The following is a 27,508-nucleotide window of genomic DNA, read 5'->3' as shown; positions in this document are numbered from 1 at the left end:
GTTTTTTTGAGGACCTTTTTAAAAAGTGAATTTGGAAATTACATGTTTTAAGACTACAAAAAGTAGCATGATAATAATTAACATGCAGTTATTTGCAGGGGGGGGCTTTGCTGCTGTAAATAACAAATAAAAACAGATTTACCAGGCACACTCCTCCCAGTGTTATCTGCACAGGGCCTCCGGCAGGAGAACATCTGAGGAGAGCAGGTAACAAAAAATATATATATATATATATTTTTTTTTAATGCAGCAAAATGTTGTCTTTCTTAAGTGTGATGCATTTATTTTACCACTCACACTGCATGCTGTGTGAATGTGTAAGGGTTCATCCAGGAGCTGGAGCACACACACACACAGCTCGCCACATACCGCCTGAGCACGCCGGCTGACGGAGCGATTTGATTGGACGACTCAGATAACGTTAAAAGAAAAGGGGGCGTGAAGTTTACTGCTAACAGGCCAGCTCTCTCTGTGTGTGTGTGTGTGTGTATGTGAGTGTGTATATGTGTGTGTGTGAGTGTGTGTGAGCTCCTGGTTCATTCTTGGCGGCGTCCTGCAGAAAAAAAAAAAAAAAAAAAATAACGAAAAATAACAACTTGTAGAGCGTTTTACAAAAGATACGGATTCGAGGGTTTGTTTGTGTTGGAGCCCCCCCGGCTGGTTGTGGACGGGAGCCCGGCAGTGAAGCGGTGAACCCGGGCCTTCACTCTCTGGACATGGGCCGTGTGGCTACTAGCGTCGGTGCTAACTTAGCTTAGCATTAAGCTGTGTAAGCCAGAACTCGCGTTTATTCTGCTGTTTTTTTTTTATTTTTTATTTTTTTAATTTTACATTAACTCAACAGCAGTTTTATTAACGTCGCCAAACGTTACGCTTTAAAGTTATTTTGTAGTCAAGAGAGAGAGAAGCTGCTGGTTGGTCCTCGGCTAACGTTAGCTGGTTTACCGCGCTACCATGCAGTGATACAGGCTAGCGGCGGTTCAGTCGTCTCCCCCCCCCCCGGCTCCCTGCCTCCACTACCGGGTCGGTTAGCCTGCAGTTACCCGGGCATTGTGCGGTATGTAGCCACTGGCAGGCTAACCATCCATCAGGGTGGGTGGGTGGGGGTGCATGGTGATTACAGTCAACGTTAGAGCAGGGGGGGGGCCATATAGCTGTGATATGAAGACTTCTAGGTGTTTGGTTGTTGATGATTAGAGAGTCGGGGTGAAGTTGCTTCAACACTGGAGTTGTGCAGGCGGCAGGGCCTTTACAGGTTGCTGTGGGTTGACTACAGTGTGTAGGCTAGTGGTTGTTTTTTTTTTTTTTTGCCTAGGGCTGCATGATTGAAAACATGTAAAGTTTAAGCCAAGTTTGGAGAGCCACAATGTAACCGCACACTGAGCTGGTGAGCCTGTTTTTTAAGTTCATGAATTGGTGAGAAGGGTAAGAGTGAGTTTGCAAAAAAAGGGAAAAAAATGAACAATTCAGGAGTGTTGCCTCCAGAAAAGATGGAGCTGGATCTGGAAATCCCATCTTCGTTAGTGCAGAGCGATGGACACTTGAGGAGATCCAACAGTGCACCCATGATAAATGGCTTAAGGTTCAACAATATATGATATATAGTTGCAAGAATTTACTGCATAATCTCTTCAAGTGAGTGTTGAACTGACCTCATAGGGGGGGGAAATAGACACATGACATATTGTTGCTCTGTGAATTTGTCATTCCAGTGATAACTCCCAAGTGTTCCAGAGAGAGGTCCTGCGTAGCCGGAGAAATAGCACTACAGTTGTCAACAGGCCCAACATGGTACAAATCTTAATCAAACACACTTTTTTTTTTTTACTTTTTGTGTCATAAGTATTCAGCATTGAATGCTCTCTCTCTCTCTCTCTCTCCGCACATGTGCTTCTTTACAGGTCCCTTCGTCACCCATTCGCGTCCCCAGCACCAGACTTCATCAGATAAAACAAGTAAGATGGTTTTTTCAACATGTTTTTGGAGATGTTTCATGTTGGGGGGGGGAGCATGTCAGACCACTGTCTCCCTCTCGAGCCATAGGGAGTGATGGTGTCTAATACAACATGCAAGAGTAACAATTCCTGGAGTTCACAGGGCCATCGATCTTTTAGAGTTGATCATTTGGTAGTATCAGACTCCAACAGAGGGGAAAGGTCACTTTGGTGTCCACTGGCTGACTCTAATTTCCATAAATAATGTGGAAGAAGTCTCAGTTGTAGGTTTTTAGATGAGATTGGGGTTGTACCTCCTGACTCAAACTGCAGTGGCATGAGATAAAATGTGTATTTAAATCAGTTTTAAAAATGTATGTAATTCAGAAAAGCTAAGATGATTTGGTAAAATAGGACTTTATAACCATTAACCCTCTTTTGTGCTGTTGCAGGAGGAGGGTGTAGACGTGATGAACCGAGAGACTGCTCATGAGCGGTAAGCTGTGTGTTAATGAATGCAGTTGGATGAAGAGATTTGGTGGAATTATAACGTTAGTTGAAGGTGAAATGCTTTAAAAGTATCAACTTATTCCTTGTTTTCTTATTTTTGTAAACACAGGGAAGTTCAAGCCGCCATGCAAATGAGCCAGTCTTGGGAAGAAAGCCTTAGTCTGGTAAAGAAGGACCTCTTGATTACAGTTTGTCTAACCCACATCAGTGTTGTTGTTATGATCTATTCCTCTAAATCCTTGAAACTGAGCTCCGTTGTACCTTTCCACTGCATGTTTTGGCCCTGGGCCATTGTTGGTCTCTCGATTTCTGTGGAGAGAACAAGCGCAAACATGCTAGATTAATACTTTGGGAGTTATCAGGGCCACCAGATTCTGAAGGCCAGGCTGAGTTGGTAGTATAATACTCCCACATGGGTTTTTTATATCTAATATAATTTGTATTCCCTCTCTAACTAACTGACTAACTACAACGTGCTGTAAGGATATGATGGAAGATGTAACGGCCATTAATGTCTTCTGCTATTTGTATGTTCTTTTTAGAGTGACAACGATTTGGAGAAGTCCGCATCTTCGTCTCCGAAGCGCATCGACTTTGTGCCTGTGTCGCCGGCCCCGTCCCCAACCAGAGGGATCGGAAAAAAGGTACATCTGACCTCGGTGTGTTTACATGCAGATAACCTGATTATACGGAGTAACCAGATGAAGGTAACAGTTAAAAGCATTTTCAAGATTTGCGGTAACTTGATTTTCCTAACAACTTGCAATCAGGTTAATGAATGGATGTCTGTGTGGCTGCCTGCAGGAAGCAATTTATTAGCAACACAAAAACATGGCTCCTGTTGTCGAGCTTTTTGGGTAAATTAGTTCACCAGTTTGCCACAGCTTAAGAAAATATATTTCTTTTAATTCAAACCACACACCAGCGATTAGGTAACAGAACACTTCTTTGTATTTGATTCATGCCCTTTGCTCCATATTTTGGGGGGAACACAAGGTTCATACATGCTACAATAAAATAACCTATCAATCAGTTGGGTTGTTGCCTAATCTGTTTTAACCTTAGTTGTACAAATACAACTTCTTTAATTTACTAATACAACAGGAATGATACTAAAAATGTTGCTTTAATCTGGTGCCGTGCTCATTTTGGTGCGTTGATGCTGATGTCTTTTGACCTCATTCCCTTCTTGTCTGTATCTTTTTGTGATTTCACTTTCTTGCAAGCAGCAGTGTTTCTCTCCTTCACTACAAATCCTTGTGAGCAGCAATGGCCTAACGCCCAGCCCGATACCCAGCCCGACGCGACGCTTCAGGTGAGAACCAACTCTTGGAGTAATAGCTGCAGTTAATAACCTTTTTATAATCTACCAGTGTCACTTTACTCTTGTTCTAATACATGTCTGTTTGATTAGCATCTGTTTACTGTGAGGCTACAGTAGCACCAGATGGCTCCAATTTGTCTAATTTGTCCCTGGTGACATAGAACGGGTTTCCTTTTGTCTTGTAGGAAAAAAACCAAAGCATTTCTATGCACTTTACAGCTATTTATTGCCTGAATGTTTTAGATATGTGTATCTTTATCACGGATCTTAAGATGACATATTTTGTACTGGTGTGTATGTAACTATATGATGGCCGCTGATAGTGGCTGCATTTTAAAAATATACTGGTTTAACTGTGTTTTCTGTGCTCTTCAGCCGACGAAGTCAAAGCCCAATCAACTGCATCAGAGCCAGCATACTTGGGCCAATGAAACGCAAAGGTGAGATACCTCACGCAAGGGTAACTGTAGCATTAAGGTCAATTCAGAACACATCTTTCTAATATTCATGCATTTGCATTTCTTGGTACATAAACACATGACACTCTTTTGGTCACATGCATAGGGTAATTCTTCAGTTTAACTATTGGAGACTGCATTGGCTCTCTGGTAATGAGCCGATAAGATCTGTTCTTTTATACTGTCAGATTACGATTGCAATAAAACAAACCATTTCATCCAACTGTCCTCTTTTAGATCAGTACACAGACTTTGTGTACTGAGAAAGATTTCTAAATGTCAGTGGTCTCTTTTCTCTGCAGGTGAGATGGAGACGGAGAGTCAGCCTAAGAGGCTCTTCCAGGGCACCACCACCATGTTGTCTTCTGATGTCTCCAACCTGTCGGATCTCGGTTCCTGGTAAGACTTTTGTGGATCAATAAATGTCCAAACAGCTAGTAGAAATTAAGCTCCAGTGTATGCTCACCATACAATGACACTCATTGTGACTTGAGAACGATTGACTTTAAACTACTGAAAACCCAGCAGTTCTTAGTTTGGGAGGATTGTACACTGATGAAAGCATTTTTCTCCTAAATCCCACATTTGATTCCTTTTTAATGTTTGAACAGTTTTACTCAGTATTCATTGTGCATTTTTAACTCAGCTCTGACTGTTACAGTATGTTTTTATTTAGCCAAACCACTATCCTTACTAAGACTAGCTGCCTTTGTTATGAGCGCATGAACACATACCTGCTAGAAATGTGTATGTTTTTAAAAAAAAGAAACATTTAAATCTAATGCTTTAAAGTAATATTGGGAAGGCAGTCAGTCACAATGATGTTGACTTTTTCTTTCAGTCACTCTCCAGATTTACTGGATGGCAGCCTCAGCAGCGTCGGCTCCTCAACTGACTCACCGGGCAAAATGGAGGGGGTGTCGCCCTCCTCGTCCAGCAACTCGCCCTTCGCTTCCCTCCAGGATTTGTCCCCAAAGTGAGCCTGGGAGAGCAAGAGACACTATAAAGGACCGCCTCCAAAAAAAGCCTCTCTCCAGGGAAGAAGTTTCCTTCCCAGACCCTCCATCTCACCATCGCCTAGATGTGGTTTAAGTGGAATTTTTCATGGGGTTTTTCTCCGAGTGGCGGCTTTCATGGCTACGTTTTGAGGGTCTAGATATGTTTTTGAATTAAGGAAGTGAAAGCCATGGGTGAGTTTTTGTGTGTAAGAGATAAGCCTAGTGAAACTAGGAATGACTGAAGACACTGTGAGCACCAGCTGCTAGTAGATGACCTTGGATGGTGCTTGGCTTTCGTAGTGATATTGTCTTCATAAGTGGCTATACTTCAAATCTGTCCTACCAGTTCCCCTCACTGGAGAGAGACATTGAGCACTGGACAAATAAAATAAACAAAGACTATTGGATGTGTACATTTCCCTGTTTTTGTGCTGGAGAACTTCTGTCCACAGGCCTTTTTGTATGTACGCAGTCTGCAGATTTTGTAAGAAAAGATTTAACTTATTGTTTTCCTGCTTGGTTGTAATTATGTACATATTAACCATGTCAAATGTCGTACATAGTTTTAAGTTTTGTGATTGGCTGTGAGATGAAAGTGGGCACAAGTCTTCAACAGCAGAAGTTTTCTTTGTAAAGGAACATAAACTACTTCTGGGGTACAACTATGGAGATTTCCTTACTGTCCTACTGTAAGAGAAGTTATGTTTTCAGCAGATATTTTTATGATAGAGGCTGTGAACTGTGTATTTTTCTTTTCCTTTTTCAGTCTGACTTTAATGCCCCCTTCCCCCATGAATTGCTGCAACTTTAATTGCCAAGTATGAGCAATTAATGCACCTGGCAGTTTATTACGGATGAAGTAATTTGATCATCACTGTTGGGATTTCAACACTAAAGGTTCCTCTGTATCCTGTGTTCTTGTCAGGATGTTTTTGTAGATAAACAGAGTATAGAAATGATTCAGTTTTCTTTCTTCTGACGAAATGTTCTTATTTATGGAAAGAAATGTTTATTATAAAAAGAATTGGATGGTGATAGAGAAACCATTCGTGTTGTCATTTACACCAAATCAACTGACTGCTGGAACGTGAAGCAAAAACAAAATGGCACCGTCGCATTGTGAGTAAAGAGACTGCTGTTTCTGCTGTGGCTAGGTTTTTATGAAAAGAGCTTTTTGCACAGGACACTCAATCCTGTAACGTTTCCGCCTGTTTGAGCAGAGAAACGCAAAGCAAGATCTTAAAAACACAGTATGTAAAGGTTAAGCCTGTTTTTTAGCACCTTGATTTTCAGCTGTCGAGGCCTCAGTGCCCACATCACCTGTGTCACCCTTAGTGGCTCTGTAGCCTTTAATGCGTATGTACAAGAGGAAGTGATTGTAAATCATTTTATGGAAGTGTGCCCTTTTAATTTAAACAAAAGCCTGGTTGCAGTTCTTTTACTGAATGTCTTGTTCCTTTATACAAAGTGGAAAAGCCTCCAGCTTGCCCTGTTGTTAAGATCTTTTTTTTTATCTCAGTCATTTTATGAAGCGTTCAGGGCATGAATTTAGCAAATAATTGCATACTATACTGTATGTCTATAATGGAAATGGCTGTAATCTACCAAGCTAGCTAACACCGTGCCCATGCTTGTGTCTTTTGTGATTGCAATCGTAGCGGACATCAGGACTAAATAAATTATTTCTTTATTATGTGTGTGTAGCTGTTTTGATGTTCCATGTTGTTTTTTTTTGTCCTGATTTAAAATGTTAGCACTGCATCTGGGGCCAGAGTAGGAGTGTCATTCCCAACCCCTTATTTACTGCTGTGGAACCAAATGGTACGCAAGCAGTAGCAAATCATGCTGTTCTCAGTTGTCAAATCTGATAACGTACAGCCCTAGAGGCAGACTCGGATTATTTTCAGTAACCATCATAACAAACCTAACAGAGGGCCTTATTGTCGTGCTATGTGCTCTACACCCTCCTGACCCAACTTGTAAAGTGTAGAAAATAACCTGATATTGCTCTATGAACATTATACCAGACTGCTGTATTGAGACTTTATTAAACGTTCAATGAAGCATTGATATAGTACGGCAAACAAACCACGGTCTTCAGAAGAAGATCTTTCCTTTGGTGACATGTAAAAGTATCGCACTGCTGGAAACAAATAAAAACTCTTCCAGATAATGTATCCACACATGCAAATAACTGCATTTAGTCCTCAGTCTACACAAAAAATGCTTTAAAACATCAATATAATGATGGTTACAAGTGAATACCATAACGAAACTGTAATGGCTTTTATGTACACGTATCACGTTCGCACGTCCTTCACACTCAAGTTAACCATATTCTGTTACGTACTGGCAATAAAAATACAGACACAGGGAACATGAGGCCAGCCAACACTTTGAATGGCCGCATGTTGCTTCACGGGCCCTGCTCAGGGGGCAGCTCTTCTCACACTACCTTTGACATTCACACTGGAGGTCTACACTTTTTGCATCGGTTCGGCATTGTGTATGTATTCACACAAGTATGTGGATTTGAAAACAAGTATACTAAACTGTATTTTTCAGGGTCTCGGGTGACTTGACTTAGTACCCCGTCCCCCTGCTGTCAGTACTCATTGAAGCGTAGCAGTGCCTCCGGTGTGAGAATGTTCTCCTGTTTAGATCATTTTCACTCCTCCTCGCAGCTCACAGCACGTCATGTGCGCAGGATGACCATTGTAAGAAGACCTAAAGTGTAACAAGACACAAAAGAGAGTAATACTGTCAATGTCATAAACAGAATTATTAACATACAATGCAAACCTCATTCTGTCGTAGCCCTGTTTTGACTCACCAAGAACATAAGCAGCTACAAGTTTCTTGTTAACACTTAAGTGGAGGTAGACAGGCACAGTAGATTCTTGCTCGCCCAGCGTCGGGAGCATCAGGGCGGCCATACACACCAGCCCAAGCAGCACCGTCAGCAGACTGGGGCCTCCAGCAACAGGACGGCTCTCTGTCATGCACACACACAAACATATGTGTACACTGTCATCAGAAGCATCACTCAGAGTGGTTGACAGTATTTTAAAGATTTTAAACAAATCGCATGGAAAAAAACCAGTGTTAGTGTGTCTTTCAGTACTTTCTGACTGACCCCTGCCTGTCTGTGGCTCTTAGCCCCAAGTCCATTGATTACTATTGAGGACATAAACCTGTAATAATATATACTTTCATTTTATAGAAAGCTGTATCATTTTCTAGAACAACTGGGCATTCTTGGTTTGCTTTATTTTTTGTTGACAATACAAAATATACTGAAAATCACAAGACTTATATCCTTTAACAAGCAAATCTTATGGCAAAGAAAGGATAACTATGCACTCAGAACAGCAAAACATTTCTGCACGTGCTGATAAAAGTGAAGAGTGAATACTCCACCACTTCAGTATTGGTGTACTGGTAAATGCAGCTACAGAAAATACATAAAATGAAGTACATTTTAGGATTTGGCTCATAATTCAACTGTAAATAACAGTCTGACAGTGATTACCTGCACAATTATTTCCCTACTGTTTTGATAGCATGAAAATTATGTTTTGGTTTATACAAAAAGATGTAACTATGTACGCAGCAATCTGAATGGGAAGCGGGGTAAACATGGTGTCAGTGAAAACAGGCACATGGTAAACACCTACCAGGAGACGATTATAACATATTTATTATTGTTATACTATGTTTGTGGGACAAATAGCTTATTTTATACTAGATAAGATAAGAAATGTTCACGGGCCACAAAAAGCAATGTAACACACAGTGTCCTGTAAACAGTAAAAAGTTCCTATAATTGAGTTTATGAGCATTTGGCCCCATCTAGTGATCACACCCTGCAACAGTCTTTCATCCTACCTGTCTGAAATGCAGTCTGTTCAAAAAACTCGCTGTCTGCAAACTGCTCTCTGATTCTGCGTTCCTCATCTTGGGGCCGGGGGCTAGGCGGCTCCTGTGAGGCCGAGGGACGGAGTGTGGCTGTCACCTCTTTGCGACCCAGAGCTTTCCGCTGACTCTGCTCCGACACCTGCAGTCGAAACTTGTCGTACACCCCGTAATGGCATGCCCGCACATCTCTGTGTCTGATTACTCTGCGTGGACACAGAAAGTTAGATAGACTCTTTACTTCAGATGGTTAAGTGGGCTGTGTAAACAACCATCTGACACGTTAATATTGAATAAAGTAAGCAATAAACAGTAAAAACATGGACGGGAATCCACAGAACTACCAGCTAGATTAGGAATTTAGGCCCTTCAGTGCTATATCACTACATAATAAAATAATGAGTCCAAACAAACTCACATGTCAACACAACACTGTGGCTTGACGGCTCCGGTGGCATCCACCACAGTGTACTTGTTTGGCGCTGTGCACAGCACTAATAAAAAATAAATAAAACAGATTAGTTTGATAATCAGGAGCATATAACAAAAATAATACAGCATACAAATAGAAGGACTCTTCCAACTGACCTTTAAACTTGAGAGCGAACTCATAGGGGTTGTAGAGGGTGAGCACCTGCTTGTGAGACGTCTGCTCATCTGCGTAGAAGACGAGCTCAGTGGGGAACACGAACACGGGAAGGCTTCCTTCCACCAGCTCAGGCTGTCGATGCTGCTGCTGCATTGGCTCCAGCTGAGCTCTTCCCCTTCCCCGTCCACGGTCTGCCTGGGCCCCCCACCCCTCTCTCCACAAACTGTCAAGCTGTGTAAACTCCCGTTAGGTGGAAATGGCACTTCCCGCTCTCATCGCCTCAGGTACTGTGGAGAGACACAGGTGATGCTCATGTTTAGGCACTTTCAATATCTATTCCACCACATTTAATGAGGAAATATTACATTTGTTATCCCATTTATGTATCCAACAGCTGCTGTTACTCTGCACCTTAATATTTTATATGTGACAAATATAGTGAAGCTTACAGTGTATCACACTTCCAAGGTTTCACCCACAACCCAACTGATACTGGACTTTTGAGGACAACACCATTGTGGACATTTGAGAGCTTAAAAGTGGTAAACAATGCTAAGTAACCTAAACCATCTCGAATACAGCTTTGTCATTTCAGTACTGCAATGTCTGGTTACTTTTGTTTTCCTAATCTATCAGTCTAGCTCTTCTTCCAGTTACACCTTACTGCTGTCCGCAGGCAAATTCACAATAACACTGACTGTGAAAGGACCCATTCTTCAGACCTGTTGCTATAAACAGACATATGATCTAACGCAGGATTATCACGGGGTTTATATGTAGAATAATTGAATGCATTGAGGTGCACTCAGTAAGCAAGGGCAACACGACTGTTATCATTATTAAAGTTCAACAATAACAACAACAGAGCGTGAGCACGTGCCTCTGTGTGTTTACACGGTTAGAGCTCGAGGAACCTGACTCGTGGCGGTGTCGCAACACTTTTTGTTCTCAACTTTACACAAATAAAAAAAAATCACGATGACCTCCTTTTATTTACAGCAGCTTCATCCAAGAGGTGTTTCTTCTACTATCTGCGGGGACATTACCTCAAAGGTTGGCACGAGTTATAGTCGTATTTATATTAAGTGTATGAGGGGGTAAAAATAAAAAAGTAAGCTGCCTTTAAACTGCAGCGTAATCGTAGCTGACAACGTAAACAAACACAAAAATAAAAAACCCTTTTATTTACAAATTAAAGGTTATAAATGTAGCAACTAGGACATTTTAACACCGCTTCAGGTTAACCCTACACTTTAAAGACATCCCCCTGCTCTGTTACTGTAATAAAAACATCGTTTACAGTGTTAATGCTAACGCTACGACAACCTCCCTCCTCCTCCTCCTCTTCCTCCTCCTCTTCCTCCAGATGTGAGCTAATAGCCACTTAACGTTGTCTAAACGCAGCGTCGCCGTTTTATTTATTTCATAGCCACAAAGTGAGAGCGACTCTTTACCTTGTCGTCAACTCGGGTTCGTGTACCATCAGAGCTGATCCCACCCTCCTCTTCCTCTTGTTGTTGCTCTCCAGCCCTGTTGTCTTTGTCAATATGCTGCAGAGCTCGCGGTGCATTCTGGGACGAGCCGGAATGGCGAAACGCTGCGTGCAGGACGTCGACGGAGCGGGACGTAAACGACGTGACGTGACGTGGCCTGTGGTAACCCCGCAACGTGCTAAAAGAAATAATAAAGAAAAACAATGATAATAAACGCAAAATTAACGTGTGGAATATTTTGGTGTTAATTGTGCTAAATTGATTCGTCCTGATGATTTTATAAAAGCTGAAAAATTGTGTTGATATTTGTGTATTTTATGTGATTAACTACAGGTTAAAGCTCTTATTGTACGCTGTAAGCTGAGACACATGTTCAAGGAAGACAAAAACCTTCATCCTGCTACAGGTAGGCGTTTTGTTTAATGTGACTTTCCACTGACCTCTGAATCTATTAAGTGTTTTTTTTTTTATATCTCTTTTTTATGTTATAATAAATATAAATTTGAGGTTGTGCGTGATTTATTTACAAAGTGTTTCAGTAAGTGTTACTGTAGGAATACTCTTGATTGTAACAGCAATGCTGCACTCAAGTGCTGTCGGATTTATTAAGAGTATGAGAGAATATGAAGTACAGCTGGTACTTTTTGTGGTTTTTAAAGGTTTGAAAATGACCAGTGTTATATTTGTAATAGTATTTACGTGGTGGGCTTTTTAAATATCTAAATATTTGTATGTTCTATCGCTACTCTAATGTTTGTTTCTACCCAAATGTGCATTTTCTCTTAATTCTGCCCTTGCAGCACAAAATGCAAATAGTAAAGCACTTGATTCACAGACTTAAACACTGTCCAACTTAAATATTATGGGTTACTTCACCATGGGACAGCACGTGTTCGTTATGTTATGCTTTAGAGTCGGAAGGACGGACCTTTTGTGGGGCCTTGAACGCGTCAAGAGAGTGACAGTAGGGAGAAACACAGTGTGTGTGTGTGTGTGTGTGTGTGGGGGGGGGGGCAACACATTTGAAGAAAATCCAGGTCCTTTAATATGATTTATACAGCTTTAACTCTCAGTTATTTGTAGTTGTTTTTTTTTTTTTAAATACAGGATGATAGGCTAGTTTATGGCATCACACACACACACACACACACACACACACACACACACACACACAACACACACACACACACACACACACACGCACACACGCACACACACACACACACACACACACACACACACACACACACACACACACACACACACACACACACACACACACACACACAAGAGCCATAAATAAAATAAAAACATACTTTTTGAATATCCGCCCATTAAAACGCACACACACACACACACACGCACACACACACACACACACACACACACACACACACACACACACACACACACACACACACACACACACAAGAGCCATAAATAAAATAAAAACATACTTTTTGAATATCCGCCCATTAAAACGCACACACACGCACACACACACACACACACACACACACACACGCACACACACACGCACACACACACACGCACACACACACACACACTACACGGTTAAGCGGATGTACTGTATTCACGAGCCATCTCGACCTTGTTTTATATATATTTATATACTGGGAGGGGGGGGCGTGGTCAGTGGAACGCGGCTCGGCCAATGGCGTCGCAGCGGAGGGAGCGGGGCGTTCCATTCGGTTCGGAGCAGAAGTTGAACAGCGCGAGCTGAGCCAGAGCTCTGGAGGGGCAGAGAGAGAGAGGCAACGGCCCTCTACTGGAGGGGGGGGCTTATTATAACAAATATATACACACATGTGTGAACTGTTTGGCCGCACGATAGGTCATATGTGGATAACAGTTATTTTAGAAAAGCATACAACTGCGGCATTACATTTAAAATGCCTATTTTACTTTTCCTGTTAGACACGTCCGCCTCTATGAATCAGCGCACTTATTTGGGTACGACGTATCTGGACGTTGCTAAAGGCGCGGTTGAGGTCTTTATGAAGGTAAAGAAAAACGATTTTACCCCGACTTTTTTTTCCAGCAAGTGTGCACCTTTGGAGAGCTTAGGGTTCCTTGGGCAAGATTGGTCGAAATTAATATATGTTGTTTTTGGTTTTCTTATATTTTTTTTGACAGCTGCGTGCCCGAGACCCGGCTAGTAGAGGCGACAGGTACATGCTAGTTACATTCGATGATCCACCATACGGAGTGAAGGTAATTAGCTAACTGATACCATTTTTTTTTTTTTTTTTTAACGTTTAATAAAGCCGCACGTTTTTTTTTTTTTTTCTGTCAGTGAGGCTTTTTTTTTTATTGTCCTTCTGGTTTTGTAGTCAAGTGTTGGGCGGCTTCCCGGTGGCGTAAATAAAAAAAAAATTTATATATTTTTTTTTTTTTTTTTTTTTTTTAAATTCTGCTCCGAATACCCGCAGACCCGGAGCTAGCACTGCCTCCGACCATCCAGCGGACATTTTGCTTTTGTGTTGAGAAAAGTCTCGGGCGTTGAGATGGAGGCGGAGAGATTTATTATCGCCTGTGACGTCGCTCTTTTTTTTGAAAGTGCCGTGTCCCGATTGGTCAAGAAGCCCGCCGATCATCCTCGACTCCGCCCCTTTCATCATCCACGCTTTGCCATTGGTCAATCCGGGCTGAAAGTTGATAAGCCCCCTTCATCATTAGTTTTTATTTATTTATTTATTTTATATATATATATATATGTGAGTTCGTTAGAAGAAATCATTATTCATATTATAATTATTTGTCATGCCGACTTTATGACCATTATGGCCCACCATACAAACTATCTAGTTTTCATGAACACCCAACATACAACCTGTGAATCACTGCAATAATTTCAGGGGTTTCATGTCAGCAAAGCTATCCTCACTACTAATCTGTTGACTTGTTTTATGACTTGGCACACATCTCTCACTGAGCTTTTTCATGCCCAATAAAATACAGTCTTTAGTACCCACATGAACCCCTGAAGTCCCTGATCTGCTTCAGTGGCTGGTTTGTATTAGAAAGCTCCTGGCTTGCTCTAACTCTACAAACAACACTGTACTACTCTCAACACAATATGCCGAGTACTTGCTCTATCCCTTGTCATTAATGCTTGAAGGCATATAGAATATTTTGCTTTCCTTTTATAAAGTCTCATTTTGTTGTTTCCGTGCCTCATGACCAAAATACCAAATGCCAGAGCTGGAAAGTAATCAATTACTTCATCTTTAATAGTAGTTGCTGCTCTGAGAGCTTAGAGGATAGATACAGAGACATATCTAGTATAGTGCAAGTCAAAAGGGACTCAAATCTTAATTCCATATTGGTTGTTTTTTCTAAAATATATATATATATATGTTGTTGTTGAAGATTAATTTCAGTGTAGTTTGTTTCACCTCTTCAGCAGCTGCGGCTTCTTGAAGAGCGCCAGACCAGAAGTGACAATATTACAGTCTCTCTCTTGTAATAATTGAGTACAAACTCTATAACAATATAGTACATTTCACACTCTGTGTATATGCCAGGGTATTAGGGAAGCAACAAAGACAATGGAAATGTGTGAATAATTAAACATGTGCTCACAGTGACAATATAGGAGAAAAATTTCATGGGTTGTAAAATACATAATTTTTATTTTAGCAGCTGATTAAACGTTCTGCAGTCAATTAATATTATATTTAAAAAAAATAAACTCACTTTTATTTATGTATTGAATACTTTTGACTAGTTGACTAGTTTATTATTGACATTCTGGGGCTTTTTATATTTGAACTTTAATTATTTTTTACTCACTTACAGTATTTTGGGTAAATTTATGTAAAATTAAGTGGGTTTTTTTGCATAATGTAACACTAACTTTTTATGGATAAGCAGATCTACTTTGCTTTTCTCAAAAATCATTTTAATCAAACATTTATAATAGAACTTTAATATCAATATTGTGTATTTAGCATACTTTCTCCCTAGCATGCACTCTTTAGATTTAACTAAAACACAGATAAATATGAATATTGAAGGGGTTTCTTTCCCAATTAACACATGTACAGTCTTGCTCAGTGTTAATGTTTACAGCTGTGCAAGAGCAAAATAACTGTCGGGCTATATCTGGCTCAATTTGACCTCCAAGTGGACCACTTTGAGCTCGCTGCTCCAGCACTTAAAACATTATTGCATAATTTCTCTTCTGTTAGGCGGATGTGTAGGAGTGGGGTCATAACAAAATATTACAAGTGGACGCTGTCATTCATGTAATGCTTCCCTACTTCATTCAGTCACTGCCCCTGCAGCAAGTCCAGATCATTGTTTCGTACGTCCCACTAAAATAGTCTTGTGTATAACATCTCAGCTAAATACTCCAACTGATCTCATACTCGCATTAAATCATCCAGGTGCTGCTGAAGTGCTTTTCCCTTTGTTGTAAAGTCTGTCCTCAACTTCTCTTCCTCCAGCTCTTCCTCCAGCTCTTCCTCTCTTTGCCTTCGTTTGCCCTCTCCTTTGTTGTTTCTGCCTGCTTTGTGCATCGAGGATTATGATGAAAGGACAAGGTTATACTGAATGGGGCTACTCTGATTGCACAGTTACAGAGGCAATAAATTGTTGATGTAGAGCGAGAGAGAGGAGGTTGGGCGAGAAGAAAATAGAAATATTCTGTAGTCTGAATTATTGAGTGCAAGCTATGCCTTACATTTCTGCTGGCCTTACACAACAGTCTATGTCTGGGTTATTACTTCCCTACTAACACTGTGAATGTATTTCCACCTTCAGTTTTACCTCACTGCTCAGTGATGTTGCTTGTATGACTGTAATATTTATCTAACGTCATTCAACACTTAGCACTTTCCTAGAAATTCCACATAAATCATGGCTTTGGAATGATATCCCAGGATTATCCCAAAAATCTGGCCACTGGCCTGATTCAGAGCATACGTGTTGATGCTGGCACTTCAAGTTTTTTCCCCCTCTCACTCTTCATCTCTCTGTGTCTCTCTTGCCTCTCCGGCTGTCTCCCCTGATAAGGGATGTGGTTAACTTGCAGGTCATCTTTAGATTAGGCATGAAGCTGCAGTAGTAAGGTCCAAGAGAAGTTACACACCCACATCCTCTCCTGTGGGAGTATATCTCCGTCAGGAGAGAGGACAGGCTGCAGTGGGAAGTGTATTTTTGGATGCTTGTCATGTATGAAATTAGACTCTTTCTTAAACAGCCCCATCCAGCTCAAATGTGGGCCTGCATTTCAACAATATTATCTTCTATTTCCAGAGCTTGACACAACCTGATCTCATTTTATGGTTACTATTATGTCATGCTGCACATAATCAATGGATTGCTAAGACTTAAACTGTTTTTTATAAAAGGTGGCAGTCATATGCTTGACATGAATGAGTTTGTGGTCGTCAGTGAACAAAACTTGTTCTGTTTTCTTTGTAATTACAGTATGGGTATCTGTGGGTGTGGATCTATTTTGGTTTGTGGCTGTTCACCATGCACTGTGACTTCAGGCCTCCTCTGCTCCTGTGTTGTATCGCAGTTTTCTGTGCAGAGCATTCAGTATACTGTCAATGTATGTATTTCAGGCAGGCTGGAAGGAGAACCATGCCACCTTCATGTGTGAGCTGAAGAACCTGCAGGCATCTGGGCTGACTACGTTAGGTCACGCCCTCCGCACAGCCTTTGACCTGCTTAACCTCAACCGTCTCGTCTCAGGCATCGACAACTATGGACAGGTATTGCATGTCAACATCCTGCTATGCATTTTCAGAACAGAAGAATTACTCTCCGTAGTGTTTCATGTGTTATTATTTTTTGTCCTTTTAATTAATACTCACTGATGTGACCGTATAAAAAACAAGTTAATCTGTGTTCTTATTTTTGTTGTTGACAATATGAGATTAGATACACATTTAACACCGTATACACACTGACTGACAAGACAGTGACATATATACTTTGTTATCATTTAGGGATGGATTGGTTGTGATTGTCAAGAACTTTTTTATTTTAGTATTCATTGGCTTTTTCTTTTTCTTCTTCTTTGTGTAATATTTTTTTACACTAGACAAAATTAGTTCTGACAAGCAACTGTGTGTGGAAACAAGGCTTTTCTGATCTAGCCAACGCATACAGTATATGTGGACTTTTCCTGGATAAATCAAGGTTTTGATAATGTTTGTGACAAAGCTTTCATCTGGCAGTCCTTTATTCCTTTACCTGGAGACAAAGAGAATAATACTGACTTTTGATTGCAACTTAATCCACTCTGTCTTGCCTCAGTTAGCACTGTCATCAGCTCCTCACACACATCTTTTCTCCAAACTCCTGCTTGAAGGCAGAGATAGATTACTACAACCAAGCAAGGATAGAGGTTATGTGCATGCTGTGTGTGTAATAGGGAGTCTCTGTGTGTTTGAATGAGACAAGGCTGACCCTACGGCACAGTGGTAGAGGCCTCTGTCCTTAACGAGTAATACAAGGACACTCTGCAGCTTACAGCTCCAAGATTACAAGCAGCAACACACAGTTCATATTAGTATCCAGGAGGTTATCAGAGCTGTGATGCTAATACCATACTAATTACTGTGTCTAGGTGGACCTCTGCTTAAACGGTATCCTTGTATTTAGCTAATTCTGTAAGCACGAGAGACCAGTTACATCTTGTGTTTTAGAAAGTGGGAATCTCTTTGAGACACAGAACCCAGAATGATGTTTTTTGGTCTGGAACATAAAGAAAAGACCGCAGACTAGTGACAATAATCTGGGTCACTGTTTTCTTCAACTTGGATTTAATTGCTGAATGTTACTGTTTCCCTCTCAGGGCCGTAACCCCTTCTTCCTCGAGCCATCTGTGATCATCACTATCACTGATGGGAACAAGCTTACACACAGCTCTGGAGTGCCAGATGAGGTGAGAACACCAACAAATTCAGTAGTGCTGCTATGTACTTTCTTTGTAGTATAGTGATCTGTTCTGACTTTGTAATGACACAATTAAGATTTGTAAAACTGTGCAAATGGGGACCTATGGCAGTTTTCCCATATAAAACTCCTTTCTTTCTTTACCCTGTCCGTTGTGTAGCTGCACCTGCCTCTGAACTCTCCATTGGCAGGCAGTGAGCTGACCAAAGAGCCCTTTCGCTGGGACCAGCGTCTGTTTGCATTGGTGTTGCGGCTGCCAGGAGCAGCCACACCAGACAACGAGCAGCTTGGCAGCGTCCCCACAGATGAATCTGCCATCACCCAGATGTGTGAAGTCACTGGAGGTTTGGAATATTCTTCTTTTGGTGCCCCAACGTGGGTCCTGTATTCACACCACCATTTATTTTTTCATAATCATCATGCATATGTGTCATCTTTTTTTTTTTGTGCCTCCTGCTTTCTCTCAGGGCGATCGTACTGTGTGCGGACACAGAGGATGCTGAACCAGTGTCTGGAGTCTCTGGTCCAGAAGGTGCAAAGTGGTGTTGTCATTAATTTTGAGAAGACAGGACCAGATCCGCCTCTCATTGGGGAAGGTGAGTGAACACACAGTCAATTTTGATAGGCTCATCCGCTCTGAACCAAGTATATTTTATTACGTTTCTGAACACATTATCTCATCACATTTCATACAGTAAGTTAGAGCAAAACACTGAGGGCAGTAAAACTGCTGAAAGCAGAACAGAATCTTCTTATCCTGGATAACCACAGGGCAGTTTTACACTAAAAGGAGAACTGAGTGCATATTCTAGATCAGCCAAATATAAAGGAGTATAAAAAGCAAAGAAGGCTGCTGAGATATTTTGACTCACACTGCTTTATTGGTAAAACGAGAGAAAAAGGTTTGAGGTACTAAAAGCTCTTACCAGTGACTCCCATTATTTGTGTGTGTATGTTAGGATGTGGTTGATAGTTGGTTGGTTTTTCCCTTATACTGTATTATATCATATCTTTTTTTGTTTTACAGACAACGCAGTGGAGTCCAGTCGTCCTGTGTCATCCTTTAGCCAACAGCCGTGGCACAGTTGTCACAAACTCATCTATGTGCGACCGAACCCGAAGACAGGGGTTCCGGTTGGGCATTGGCCCATACCAGAGTCCTTCTGGCCGGACCAGAATTCTCCTACCCTGGTAAGCAAAGAGAAGCTGCGTACGTAGACAATGCATTGATACTCCAGACTGTATTTGACATTATACTGTTTATCCCCTCCTACTGATAGTGTCTATGTGTGTGTATCTCTGTAGTCTCCCAGCAGAGACACATTTACACAAACTTTCTCTTTTACTGTCACTTTATCTCTCTTTCTCTCTTTCATTGGCAGTCCTCTTTTTCTCTAGCTGACATGAGCCAGTAACTTTGACTTACAGCCAATCTAATCAACTCTGCAAACTCATTCTGTGAATTCCATTATCTGTTGAGTTCCAAAGACATTACATTTCTCCATACCATAGATAAATATGTCAAACAATTTCTTCACATATCTCCATCTCCTGCTCCCAGCCCCCTCGCTCTGCACATCCCATGGTGCGTTTCTCGTGTGTGGACTGTGAACCCATGGTGATAGACAAGCTTCCCTTTGACAAGTATGAACTGGAGCCATCTCCACTCACCCAGTACATTTTGGAAAGGAAGTCTCCACACATGTGCTGGCAGGTATGGTAGATAATCACACACCCATCAGCTCTGTTGGCTTGTTTTTACTGTCACTGGTGTTGCCTCTAGGACTTTTCTGAAAACCAGGAATAATGAGGCTGCTAGTTTTATTCAAAATGTCTTTTCACCTTTTGCTGTTTTTTTGGTTGTGAATTAGTAATGAGCCTCACTTATGAAGGTGGTCACGAAGCACATATCTACAAAGTTTTCTAAAGTTCATTTTTTACACTCAAACAACAAAATTATATTTGATTTCTTTGTTGTTTCCTCCTCAGGTGTTTGTTAGCAGCAGTGCAAAGCAAAATGACCTGGGACAGCCATTTGGCTACCTTAAAGCCAGCACCACTCTCACCTGTGTTAACCTGTTTGTCATGCCTTACAACTACCCAGTCCTTCTCCCACTCCTCGGTAAGACATATAGCAGTAAACTGTTTATTTAAAGTGGCCTTAAAACTTCTGGGTCAGTAGGTCTGAGCTGTTATTAAATTTAAAAAGCTTTTTCTTTTCTGGGTCGCTTCATCATCTACAATTTCCCCCCCGTCATCTTTAGCTATACAAATAATCACAAGTAACAGGCTTATAACAGAGCAACTTAGTGAACAGTTAATCTTTAATAGGATAGCAGCACTACCGAAATAAAAGGATAAATATTATGTCTTCCTGCTCATTTTAGACTCCCTACCTGAATATTGATGTGTGTACAACAGTCAGCCCAGCAGCAGCAGCAGGAGGAGGAGGAGGAGGTGCAGGGGGATGGCTGACTGGTCACTGATGCAGTGTACTGAAACTTTATTCTCAGACAGTCTAACTTTTTTTGTGTCCTTTCAGATGACTTGTTTAAAGTGCACAAACTAAAACCAAACCTCAAGTGGCGGCAGGCTTTTGAAATGTACCTGAAGACAATGCCTCCATACTACCTCATGGTAAGCTAATGCTATGTCACATGCTGCCTTTACTAAAATACTCAGTACATATATTGTTTCTGCATATAACTAACATCCAGAATTTTCTCTTGCTATCTTCTGACAGCCCTTAAAAAAGGCGTTGAGGATGATGGGTGCACCTAATCTTATTGCAGACACCATGGACTGTGGCCTGAGTTACAGTGTTATCTCTTACCTGAAGAAGCTCAGCCAGCAGGTAAAGACTCAAGTATCATTGAACGAGAGACACACTTTAGCTTCAGAGCGAAGACACAGACGTGTTTCCAAAAATCATAACATGGGATTCAAACTCCAAATTGATTGGCGAGTCAAGGCACTTAAACACACAAGGCAACAACTTAAGTTATATGAAGCAACAACTTGACGATTTCTAAGGTTTGATTTGTGTTTGTAATTTTGAATACAGCTGTAAAACGTTCCAATATTTTTAGTTATGAGCAACTGAAATGCTTGTTTTAATGTAGCCTCATTTTAAACTCAACAGATGAAACTAGTTACAGATTGGGATTGCAATTTGGACTAAAACAACAATCATGTCTGGTATGTCTTTGCTGTAACAATAATCAACACTGTCACTGTAATGAGTGTTCATAAAATGAAAATATCCCACGCAGTTTATCTTTGTCTCCCAAACATTTGGAAAACAAACTCTTCCTCTTTGTTCTATTATGTGGTAGAGGAGTTGTACAATGTTTATATTGTTGTAAACATAAAACTGCATTGTTGAGTTTGACAGTTAAAATATAAAGAAAGCAAGCATTGCTTGGATTTTCTTTATATTAGTGTTTAAATATGAACTTATTTATATAAAATACTCAAAAGAATCAAAATAGAAAAATGCTCTAATCAATATTCCCTATCAAAATGTAATTTCTGTCTAAACTGAACTGTGAACTGAACTGAACTGTGTTCCTTTCCCTGTTTTGTTGGCATAAAGGCAAAGATGGAATCTGATCGTCTGATCGTATCTGTGGGGAAGAAAGCTCCACAAGAAACTGGCATAAAGGTGAAGAATCACTCCAGCTCTCTCTCTCTGGCTCACCGCCGGGACTTCAAGCAGTTGCTGCAGGGAATCACCGGGGAGGGGCCCCTTCGCCTGGTGGACATCAACTTCAAAGAGTTTGCTGGCTTCCAGATTGCCCTTCTCAACAAGGTAGATTTAGGACAGAAAGGACATATCTGAAAAGCATGACATACTTTGTGTTGGGGGGGGAGTTAGAGGAAAAACAGGGCAATGTTTGTTGGGTTTTCTCTGACTAGATGTGCCGATGTGTTCACAGGACTTAAAACCTCAAGCTTATCGAAATGCATACGACATCCCAAGACGGAACCTTCTGGATCAGCTCACCCGAATGCGCTCCAATTTACTGCGGACGTCACAGAAACTGATCCGAGGGCAAGACGAAGGTATAAAATCCTACTTATCATTATAAGTATTACTTAATTTAAAATGTATGCAGATCCAGTAAGAGGTCCAGTGTGTGGAAGTTAGTAGCATCTAGTGGTGTAGTTGCAAATCGCAACTCTGTCACTTCACCCTTCCCTTCCAAGCATGAAGGAGAAACTAATGCCCCTATCTATAATCAGTGTTTGGTTTGTCCCTTCTGGGCTACTGTAGAAACATGGCAGTTCAACATGGTGGACTCCATGAAAGGTGACCTGTCTGTAGATATAAACAGCTTATTCTAAGGTAACAAAAACATAACAAATCTTATATTCAGCTGATTATACACTAATGAAAACCCACCTATGAATATTATATTCAATTTTTATGTCATTAGAGCCTCGTAAATGTTACACACTGGACCTTTTAACATACATTTCTAATTTCATACTAATCAAATCACCCAAAACCAACACAAAACAATCTATAGGCAATCCTGTGTAGTTAGTACAGTATTTTATTACTACTGATGACATTTTCTGTGGTTGTCAGACTATCTGCACAGCATTCCAGTAGCTCAGATGGGAAACTATCAGGAGTACCTAAAAATGATGCCGTCTCCTCTGAGAGAGATTGACCCTGACCAACCGAAACGCCTGCACACTTTTGGGAATCCTTTCAAGCAGGATAAGAAGGTAAAAAATATACCAACACAAAAATACTGGCCGATACACTTTAGGAGAGGTCTTCATTCAGCGTTTACTCCTTTCATTCCTTAATGCTTTGTTTTGTCGTTTATCTCAGGGGATGATGATTGATGAGGCAGATGAGTTTGTAGCGGGCCCTCAAAATAAGAAAAGAGGAAATTCTAGCGATCCCAATTCAGGTGCTACTATGAAGAGACGGCGGAGTATGTCCCCGTTACTGCGGCGGCCACAGACTCCACCAAGCAACAACAACCATGTGGCGGCGGGGAAGAGTCCGGTAGGGGTTCAAGGGCAGCAGAACCTCCTCAAACCCATCCCACAGCACAAAGGTAAGAAGACTGTAGTGAGGCTGGATGTGTTAATCATAGGACACATAGACAATGAGGAACTGATGGGGAAATGTTGCACAAACAGCACTGAATATTAGTGTTAAATTATTTGTTATCCCCACAGAAGTGGATGGCAACAACATTGTGGTCGCTGAGAGTAACGGGGACGGGGTCCTTGGGCCTGAGTCGGGGGAGATCTGGCCCCCTGAGCTGGACACTGTAGCAGAAAGCCCATCTTCACTGAGCCTAGAGGAGAAGGCCGGGATGGGGGTAGCAGATGAGGTCGAGGACATCAACATGATGGAGGAGAGACTAGCAGAAGATCATCTAGATGAGCAGCCGCTGGAGGAGAAACACAACTGTGAGCGACTGAGTCCACAGAGCGAGCTCGAGATCAGTGAAGCTGACCCCGCAGCGCTCGAGACCATATTCATAGCCCCACTAGATGGCAGCCAAGCAGAGCTGAGGAGTCGGGTCATCAAGGAGGTCCGCAAACCGGGGCGAAGTGAGTATGAGCCGGTGCAGTGTATCACATAACGTTCATTGTATCCTAATCTGCTGAAGTGTCATATTGAGAACATATGGCTGTGTGTTTTCTCTCAGACTACGAGGCAATACTCAGACTACTGCAGCAGGTGAAAGGACCAGTTAATGTTCAGAAGTACTTCATCCAATATGCTATCAAAGAGGCTGTCAGGTAAGAAACAGATGTCTTGAAGAGCTGCAGCTATTAACAATGAGTCATAAGCACACTGCGATTATTTTCATAACCTTTTAAAGCAGGTTCACCTACATGAATCTCCCCCCGGTTTGTTTTTAGAAACTCCCTTTATTCCCTGCTTCTTTCTAATTTCCTTTGCCTTTCTCTGGCAGGTTCAAGAAGCGGGTACTGATCCAGCAGCTGGAGACGGCCCTCGCTAAGGTGGAGGAGAAGCACGCAGCACCCTCAGAGCTTCCCAACGATCACGGCAGTTAGTGACGAAAGCCATCTTTGCGCTGTTACAAGGAAAAGGAATGAAGCTACTCTTCTCGGGAAATGTGTTTACCATTGGATTTGCCACCGTAAAAAAAAAAAAGACGTCCTTGTTGAGTAGCCTTCAAAAAGACAAACTGGGGGACTGGAGGTGGAGAAAAAAATCAAATGCACTTATCGCAGATGCTCCCACTGTTCCTGTTCTGTTACATCACATCCTGTTGGAGGTGGAGGGTGAGGGGTTTAACTGGAGGAGGGGCCTTCAGGACAGATCCACTCCAGATTAGTCAAGAGACTTTAAAGATAATCCTCTTTATATTGACAGATGCCTTAAACATCCACATGGCTTTTGTCTGTATCGGCACATTGTTCAGTGGAGACAGACACACACACACACACACACACACACACTCCGTTAGACAGATTCACAATAAGCTGTCAGATGCTCAAATGGCAGAGGGAGGGTGGGACAGGGTCATTCCTGTTGTTATGTTTTAGATTGAGAACTTTCTTCAGCTGGTCTGAAAAGTGTTTGTAACACTGCAACTGTTTTTTTTCTATGAGTAATAAAATGTTTGTGCATTTATGTAGATTTGTGGCTAACAGGAGAAATTTGGTCCGCCCAGGTACATTTCATATTCTGAGTGTTATATCTGCATAAAGAATGCACTGATTTTTATTTTATTTTATTTTTTTACCAAACTGATACTGTTATCTAATGTTTTCCTATCCATATCACGTAATACTGATAAACAGCATCCGGGTTGGGCGATATGGATCAAATCTACGAGCGTATATGTGATTAGTAGTAGCAGCAGTGTTTATTGTGATCAGTTTTCTGGAAGTTCAATTGAGAAACTATTGCAAGATACTGTTTTTGGCTAATCCAGTCAATAAAATATCTGACAGATCAAGGTACTACATCACATTGATGCAAACATCCTGTATATCCAATGTAGCCATATTAAGGAGATAGAGCTATGGCAGAATCTCAGGCTATATATCGTCATATCGCCCAACCCTGATTAGCTTGTTCAGTCTTAAAGTCCCAAAAAAAGGTTAACCATCACACATGTTTGTCATAACCTAATAAATTGGCTTTTAAATATCCAAATTGGGTCCCTTTTGTGACAGATTCGACAGTTGCGTTGGCATGATCCTGGAGACAAACATCACACAGTAGTGCTTTCTAAAGCTGAAATAGACGAACACCAGTTGGTTTTTGGACTTGTGCCCTAGAAAGACCTTCTGCAAGACGGTTGTGTTTAATGGTTTATTGATGAAGCACCGTTCTCCTCTGTTCTGCCATTACAGCAATAGGACATGATTTCAGTGAACGCAGCTGTCGGTTTACTCCTCCAACACTCACAAACACACAGAGAGTCCTCTAAATTCCTCCACAGCACCACAAACACTCCATTGATTCCCAGAGTTTTAACTTTATTGGGAGGAATTTCTGCATCTGTCCGGGCTCAGTCGACAGTCACCTGTTGTTGAACATTAACAGCTGGTAATCTGCCCTCTGCTGCCTTTTTTTTACATGAACCCACGTTAGCGCTCCTCCTTTTGTTTTTCCTTGTTTTTATGACAGATGTACACTACTTTTTAATGTTCATAAGGAATATAGATTATTTTTGTGAATTTGTTTATTTCAGAGTATAAGAAATATTTTGAATGAAATGTTTAAAGCCAATTTTGTAAACTGTTAAATACGTATATAAAATGGAAAGTTTTATGAACCTACTCTTTTTTAACAAAACAAAAAATAAACCACAGGTAGAATGGTATCTTCTGTGTGTGTGTATTTACTACCTTTACGGGGTAATTAATAACCTTTAATGTTAAAACTATTGTACATTTTGCATCCAAACATTCAGCCTTTAAAGAGAAATCTTCAGTAAAAAGAAAACTGTTACAGAGAAGAACAAAGGCTGTTATTATGTCGTTATTATGAACACTGTGTCTGTTTCAAACAAACAATGAATGTTATATATTATATTATAATATGGTGGGATATGGCATCAACACTAACTGCAGTAGTTCCCCAACCTCCCTTAACATCCCTTAAAACAAAGCAACGTCTACTGTACTTGCAACCCTTCGTCACTGGTGTTCACTGTTTGTTATCAGTGCAACTGACCTTTATCTGAATAATGTCAGAGGCCTGAAGAGATAAAACTATTGTAAAGAGTGAAGTCTTTCATCAGTATGGATTGGTTTTGTTTCTGCTTTTCTGTTTTAGTACTCAACCTTTCCACCAAGAATAAAAACATTAAGAGGTTTTCTACAATATTCTGAACCATATAAAAACAAACTAGAAACCTTTACAGTCATCCTCCTAAGTCATTGGATGGATCACTCCACTCCACTTTAATTTATTTGGAACAAACCTCCTCGAATGTGTTTCAATGCAAATCCACTAAGAACCACCTTCAGCTGAAACCCATGAAGAGGAGGAATTATCTGGATTTGGTGCAGCTTACACTGCCACCTAGAGGCCAACGTGAGAAAGAGCTCAGGTGGAAATTTTCGTGATGCAGCAGTGCAGCAACAAGGTCACAGGTACATCTCTGCATTGTCATTACTTAAAGAAATTCCCTCCCAGGGACAAAATACTTTAATCAGCTCTCCAACCTCTCCAGTTTGCAGGAGAGATTTAATCCCTTTATAATCCCGCCTCTGAATATGAAATATATATTTTTTAAAAAAGGATCCTGACACATTGTAAAATCAGTATGCATTTTATTAAATTAAAAACATGTTAAATCTTAAAATGTAAAATGAAGGAAAAAATAAAACTTCACCCAAATTAATGTACCTTTTTCTTTCTAGCTCACCATAGTGTTCACAGTCTCATTAGAGCGGCAGGCCTAATGTTTTCTGTTCTCACACTTTAACCTTGAGTCAGTTTCCTGTGTCACAAATCAAACCTCTTTAATGTATACAGGATGTACAAATGAGCCTCTATGCTTCCAGGAAATCATCAAGGAAATACAAAAAGGCTCCAGTTCATACAACAAAACTCATTTCAGTTGACAATATTTTGCCCAGACGGCTCCTGAAGACTGACGTGTGGATGAAATGAAACAGTAACAAAACAGGCGGTTTTTTTTTTAATGCCCCTCATACAAAGAATATATAAAGGACAGCAAGATCCCACTTCAGTTCAGAAGGGACAAAAAGGGAAGATGTCTCTGTATCTTAAGACTCCAAAGCGTTTACATACTGTATATACAAACAAATCTGCTTGAAAAATTGAAGGGTTGGCACAGTCAGTGTTGAATATGGTGGTGGCCACTT

At 41.0% G+C, this 27,508-nt stretch overlaps 4 protein-coding genes and 1 non-coding gene across 8 annotated transcripts in view; 3 read left to right on the top strand and 2 right to left on the bottom strand.

Annotated features, from left to right (window-relative positions):
• Nucleotides 1-479: 479 nt before the first annotated feature.
• On the top strand, nucleotides 480-6,917 carry pabir2 (PABIR family member 2). Of its 2 annotated transcripts, none has more exons than XM_051420900.1 (10): nucleotides 480-1,582; nucleotides 1,713-1,791; nucleotides 1,902-1,955; nucleotides 2,387-2,430; nucleotides 2,554-2,608; nucleotides 2,987-3,088; nucleotides 3,674-3,759; nucleotides 4,144-4,208; nucleotides 4,529-4,625; nucleotides 5,068-6,917. In XM_051420900.1, exons 1-10 carry the CDS (start codon nucleotides 1,458-1,460, stop codon nucleotides 5,204-5,206), a joined length of 846 nt encoding a protein of 281 aa, XP_051276860.1. In that variant the 5' UTR covers nucleotides 480-1,457; the 3' UTR covers nucleotides 5,207-6,917. The 2 variants fall into 2 exon arrangements, with proteins under 2 accessions (XP_051276860.1, XP_051276861.1); XM_051420901.1 differs by having other exon boundaries at nucleotides 485-769.
• LOC127375309 (small nucleolar RNA U109) lies at nucleotides 2,713-2,860 on the top strand. The gene has a single exon (XR_007887368.1). It is a non-coding gene; the product is annotated as a small nucleolar RNA U109 (small nucleolar RNA).
• A 336-nt stretch (nucleotides 6,918-7,253) lies between the features above and the next one.
• Nucleotides 7,254-11,345, bottom strand: mospd1 (motile sperm domain containing 1). Its single transcript, XM_051420905.1, has 6 exons — nucleotides 11,183-11,345; nucleotides 9,728-10,015; nucleotides 9,558-9,633; nucleotides 9,113-9,345; nucleotides 8,058-8,219; nucleotides 7,254-7,951 (listed from the first exon to the last, which is right to left on the bottom strand). The coding sequence occupies exons 2-6, from the start codon at nucleotides 9,879-9,881 to the stop codon at nucleotides 7,920-7,922; spliced, it is 657 nt and encodes a 218-aa protein (XP_051276865.1). The 5' UTR covers nucleotides 9,882-10,015; nucleotides 11,183-11,345; the 3' UTR covers nucleotides 7,254-7,919.
• Nucleotides 11,346-11,606: 261 nt separating this feature from the next.
• Nucleotides 11,607-25,995, top strand: ints6l (integrator complex subunit 6 like). Of its 3 annotated transcripts, XM_051420892.1 has the most exons (18): nucleotides 12,966-13,245; nucleotides 13,379-13,456; nucleotides 16,819-16,968; nucleotides 18,057-18,146; nucleotides 18,318-18,501; nucleotides 18,625-18,753; nucleotides 19,185-19,348; nucleotides 19,719-19,871; nucleotides 20,147-20,279; nucleotides 20,700-20,794; nucleotides 20,901-21,011; nucleotides 21,753-21,968; nucleotides 22,096-22,222; nucleotides 22,752-22,894; nucleotides 23,004-23,235; nucleotides 23,360-23,740; nucleotides 23,839-23,932; nucleotides 24,109-25,995. In XM_051420892.1, exons 1-18 carry the CDS (start codon nucleotides 13,135-13,137, stop codon nucleotides 24,209-24,211), a joined length of 2,694 nt encoding a protein of 897 aa, XP_051276852.1. In that variant the 5' UTR covers nucleotides 12,966-13,134; the 3' UTR covers nucleotides 24,212-25,995. The 3 variants fall into 3 exon arrangements, with proteins under 3 accessions (XP_051276854.1, XP_051276852.1, XP_051276853.1); XM_051420894.1 differs by lacking the exons at nucleotides 12,966-13,245; nucleotides 13,379-13,456 and adding an exon at nucleotides 11,607-11,627; XM_051420893.1 differs by lacking the exon at nucleotides 13,379-13,456.
• A 935-nt stretch (nucleotides 25,996-26,930) lies between these two features.
• The window catches only part of mmgt1 (membrane magnesium transporter 1), a 3,660-nt gene continuing 3,082 nt past the window's right edge, over nucleotides 26,931-27,508 (bottom strand). The window contains exon 4 of the mRNA XM_051420907.1: nucleotides 26,931-27,508. This exon is cut by the window's right edge and continues 311 nt beyond it. The gene's annotated coding sequence lies outside the window, so the exon portion shown is untranslated.

The sequence above is a fragment of the Dicentrarchus labrax genome, unplaced genomic scaffold (genome assembly GCF_905237075.1).
Source record: "Dicentrarchus labrax unplaced genomic scaffold, dlabrax2021, whole genome shotgun sequence".
NCBI classification, from domain to species: Eukaryota; Metazoa; Chordata; class Actinopteri; family Moronidae; genus Dicentrarchus; species Dicentrarchus labrax.
This window is presented reverse-complemented; position numbering and strand designations above follow the sequence as displayed.

Excerpts from the sequence above, each read along its gene's own strand:
- ints6l (XM_051420892.1), top strand. The coding sequence starts at position 13,135 with ATGCCTATTTTACTTTTCCTGTTAGACACGTCCGCCTCTATGAATCAG. Across the intron at positions 20,280-20,699 it reads AGTCCTTCTCCCACTCCTCG|ATGACTTGTTTAAAGTGCAC; the intron begins GTAAGACATATA and ends GTGTCCTTTCAG. Across the intron at positions 22,895-23,003 it reads CTTTCAAGCAGGATAAGAAG|GGGATGATGATTGATGAGGC; the intron begins GTAAAAAATATA and ends CGTTTATCTCAG.
- mospd1 (XM_051420905.1), bottom strand. The coding sequence starts at position 9,881 with ATGCAGCAGCAGCATCGACAGCCTGAGCTGGTGGAAGGAAGCCTTCCC. Across the intron at positions 9,346-9,557 it reads CCACAGTGTTGTGTTGACAT|AGTAATCAGACACAGAGATG; the intron begins GTGAGTTTGTTT and ends GTGTCCACGCAG. Across the intron at positions 7,952-8,057 it reads TGTAGCTGCTTATGTTCTTG|GTCTTCTTACAATGGTCATC; the intron begins GTGAGTCAAAAC and ends GTTACACTTTAG.
- pabir2 (XM_051420900.1), top strand. The coding sequence starts at position 1,458 with ATGAACAATTCAGGAGTGTTGCCTCCAGAAAAGATGGAGCTGGATCTG. Across the intron at positions 1,956-2,386 it reads GACTTCATCAGATAAAACAA|GAGGAGGGTGTAGACGTGAT; the intron begins GTAAGATGGTTT and ends GTGCTGTTGCAG. Across the intron at positions 4,209-4,528 it reads TGGGCCAATGAAACGCAAAG|GTGAGATGGAGACGGAGAGT; the intron begins GTGAGATACCTC and ends TTTTCTCTGCAG.